Raw genomic sequence first — 3,841 nt, forward strand, 5'->3', positions numbered from 1 at the left:
GTGTGTGCTGAGGCTGTTGGTCTGTGTGCTGCCGGTCCGTGCACTCTGTGTGTGTGTGTGTGTGTGTGTGTGTGTGTGTATTGTTGCGTGTGCTGGGGCTGTTGGTCTGTGTGCTGCCGGTCCGTGCACGGTGTGTGTGTGTGCGTGTACTTTTGTGAGTACTGGGGATGTTGCTCTGTGTGCTGCCGGTCCGTGCACTGTGTGTGTGTGTGTGTATTGTTGTGTGTGCTGGTGCTGTTGGTCTGTGTGCTGACGGTCCGTGCACTGAGTGTGCGTGTGTGTGTGTGTGTATTGTTGTGTGTGCTGGTGCTGTTGGTCTGTGTGGTGCTGGTCCGTGCACTGTGTGTGTGTGTGTATACGTGTGTACTCTTGTGTGTACTGGGGATGTTGCTGTGTGTGCTGCCAGTCCGTGCACGGTGTGTGTGTGTGAGTGTGTGTGTGTGTGTGTATTGTTGTGTGTGATGGTGCTGTTGGTCTGTGTGGTGCCGGTTCGTGCACTGTGTGTTTGTGTGTGTATTGTTGTGTGTGCTGGTGCGGTTGTTCTGTGTGCTGACGGTCCGTGCACTGAGTGTGCGTGTGTGTGTGTGTGTATTGTTGTGTATGCTGGGGCTCTGGGTCTGTGTGCTGCCGGTCCGTGCACTGTTTTTGTGTGTGTGTGTGTGTGTGTCTATGTATTATTGTGTGTGTTGGGGTTGTTGTTCTGTGTGGTACTGGTCCGTGCTCAGGCTGGGTGTGTGTGTGTGTGTGTGTGTGTGTGTATTGTTGTGTGTTTTGGGGCTGTTGGTCTGTGTGGTGCCGGTCCGTGCAATGTGTGTGTGTGTGTGTGTGTATGCATTGTTGCGTGTGCTGGGGCTGTGGGTCTGTGTGGTGCCGGTTCGTGCACGGTGTCTGTGTGTGTGTGTATTGTCGTGTGTGCTGAGGCTGTTGGTCTGTGTGGTACCGGTCCGTGCTCGGGGTGGGTGTGTGGGTGTGTGGGTGTGTGTGTGTATTGTTGTGTGTGCTGGGGCTGTTGGTCTGTGTGGTGCCGGTCCGTGCACTGTGTGTGTGTGTGTGTGTGTATGTATTGTTGCGTGTGCTGGTGCTGTTGGCCTGTGTGGTTCCGGTCCGTGCACGGTGTGTGTGTGTGTGTGTGTGTGTGTGTATTGTTGTGTGTTCTAGGGCTGTTGGTCTGTGTGGTGCCGGTCCGTGCAATGTGTGTGTGTGTGTGTGTGTATGCATTGTTGCGTGTGCTGGGGCTGTGGGTCTGTGTGGTGCCGGTTCGTGCACGGTGTCTGTGTGTGTGTGTATTGTCGTGTGTGCTGAGGCTGTTGGTCTGTGTGGTACCGGTCCGTGCTCGGGGTGGGTGTGTGGGTGTGTGGGTGTGTGTGTGTATTGTTGTGTGTGTTGGGGCTGTTGGTGTATGCGCCGCCGGTCCGTGCACGGTGCGCGCTCGCGGGACTTACGCGGCACTCACACGGGGCGCACCCATGTGCGCATGCCCGTGCACATGGGTGCGCCCGTATGGTTTTGTGCACTCGAGTTAGTGCGCTTGCGCCGTGCCGTGCGCGTGCCCGAGCCGCTCCGGACGTGGCAGCAGCGGGAGCGATGTGGACGGTGCCCTCGGGGCCGAGTGCGGGTCTGTGGCTGCTTCTGACGGTGGCGCTGGGTGCTAGCGGCGGCTCGGAGCACCCCCGGCTCCGCGAGGCCGTGCTGCGGGACCTGGCCCGCGGCAAAGTGGAGGTGAGCGCGGGCGGGGGCCGCGTGGCGCGCCGGGGGTAAACCAGCGCCCGCCGCGTGCCTGACGGGGTATCCTCTCCCGCAGACCTGCGGTGGGTGACGGCTGAACCGCCTCAGGGAGGTACGTACCGGGGCCGGGCCGGGCCGGGGAGTCGGGGTTTCCCAACACTGAGCCGGGCCCGGCTGGCCACTCTCCACAGGTGAAGGCGTTCGTCACCCAGGATATTCCGCTCTAGTACCCGCCGACGGCGGCTGCAGCGATGGGGTCCGGATGGGATGGGATGAAGTATGGGAGGCACGGGCTGAGGGAGGATGGAGTTTTCAGCGGAATGAAGGACAGGGTTTGGTGAGAACTGGAGGACGGGTGTTTAGGGGAGTGTGATGGAGGATCGGATGGTATTATAAGGGAAACGGGATGGGATGGTATGTAATGAAGGATGGAATGTGGGACAGAACAGATGGGATGGAAGGGAATGGGATATGAGAGAACATTGGCTGGGATGGGGGCTGGTACAGAATATGCAGGAACGGGATGTGACAGAGGGTAGAAGGGGATGTAATAAAGGATGGGATAGGATAAGGGTTGCATGGGCCTGACCAGTGCTGCCCACTCCTTGACACATTGCCCAGCCATAACCTGGAGATGAAACACCTGCCTGGCGCTGACCCTGAGCTTGTGCTCCTCAGCCTCCAGTATGAGGAGCTAGAGGTGAGTGGGCAATGTGGCACCTGCTGCCGCATGGCTTGGGGTGGTCAGTGCCTTATAGGTGCCAGGCTATAACCCTGTCTTGGTGCAGAGAATTCCCCTGAGTGACATGACCCGGGAAGAGATCAACCAGCTGATTCAGGATTTGGGCTTCTACCGCAAGGAGACACCTGATGCCCCTGTGCCAGAGGAGTTCCAGTTTGCCCCTGCCAAGCCTCTGCGAATACTGCTGCCCCCCCAAACACCCACCGCTGATGGCAAGACCCCATCCAAACATGACAAGGAAGAACATCCAGACCTCTAGCAAGAAGTGCCACACTTGGGGCAGGGTCCTGCAGCCAGTCCCCAGTCTAGGGAATGAGGGTGCTATGGCAGCTGGGGATGGTGTCAAAGGGTGGCAAACACTTTTTCCCCCCACCCTTCTTGGTGCTGTGTAGCCTCTGCCCCAAGGATGCCCCAGGCAGATCCAGCCTCAAGCAGGGGCTTCCTGGACACTTGAGGGCATTCTGAGGGTCCTGTGTGCTGGTTGATGCCCTCCCATCCTTGGAGCCCATTATCCCTGGCCACGTGGGAGGAGCAGCATTCCTTGCTGTCCCTTGTTATGCCCAGAGGTTTAGCTGCTCTCAGCACTGGGCAGCAGTATCCTGCCTGTATGGGACAGGATGAAACCCTCAGCAGAAAGGACTAGGTGCTAAGGGTAGATGTGCTGAGTCCCAAAGGTGGGAGAGCTGCCCCAAGAAGAGCACAGCACAACCCACAGCAGGGTTATCATATCCAGCTCCTAGTAAAGCTTTTATTTGCAGTCACCTCACTGTGTCATCTTTTAAGGAGGAGCTCGGTGGCATCCTGCACCACTGTGTTCCAAGTACAGCTGTGTGCTCCAGAGCTTCTCGCAGAGGCAGGAGAGGATGGCAGTCCTAGTCACTGCTGGTGAGCCACAAACCAACCTACAGACCAGCTGTGCTGTTCCTGTGCCACCCCTCCCCAGCATGATAGAGGGGTGAGGGTGGTGGGCACCATGGCATGGGGTGAGCTGGGTGCAGGAGGATGGGCATGAGCCCATTAACAAGTCCTGCAGTGCTGAACCAAAGCCCCATGCCTGCACTGGCCCAGTGGGGACATCTGGCCCTCAGCTAGGGAGGGAAGTGGGGCACCACTGCGCTTGACCACAGTCTTGCTGGCCATGTGGGATCTTTTACCTGTGCTAGGTTTGAGGCAATGTGGGACAGTGAACCATGGTCAGAGTGCCTTAACTATGGACATCATTAATGAGGGGAAGAGCAATACATGCCCTAGTGTCCCTCTGGGGTGGGTAAGCAGTAGAGCTGCAGGTAGAGCAGCCAGCAGCAGCTGGACTTCCAGTGTTCCCCAAGCACTGTGGTGTGCAATATGCCGCTGGCAGAAGGACCTGAGCCAGAG

At 58.1% G+C, this 3,841-nt stretch overlaps 1 protein-coding gene across 1 annotated transcript; it reads left to right on the plus strand.

Moving 5' to 3' along the window:
- Window positions 1-1,540: 1,540 nt before the first annotated feature.
- On the plus strand, window positions 1,541-3,228 carry SELENOM (selenoprotein M). The gene is made up of 5 exons (XM_005534117.3): window positions 1,541-1,719; window positions 1,802-1,837; window positions 1,917-1,951; window positions 2,347-2,425; window positions 2,514-3,228. The coding sequence occupies exons 1-5, from the start codon at window positions 1,585-1,587 to the stop codon at window positions 2,724-2,726; spliced, it is 498 nt and encodes a 165-aa protein (XP_005534174.2). The 5' UTR covers window positions 1,541-1,584; the 3' UTR covers window positions 2,727-3,228.
- The last annotated feature ends 613 nt before the right edge of the window (window positions 3,229-3,841 follow it).

Source organism: Pseudopodoces humilis, chromosome 20 (genome assembly GCF_049639895.1).
Source record: "Pseudopodoces humilis isolate 2021_Gansu_Grassland_sample_001 chromosome 20, ASM4963989v1, whole genome shotgun sequence".
NCBI lineage: Eukaryota > Metazoa > Chordata > Aves > Passeriformes > Paridae > Pseudopodoces > Pseudopodoces humilis.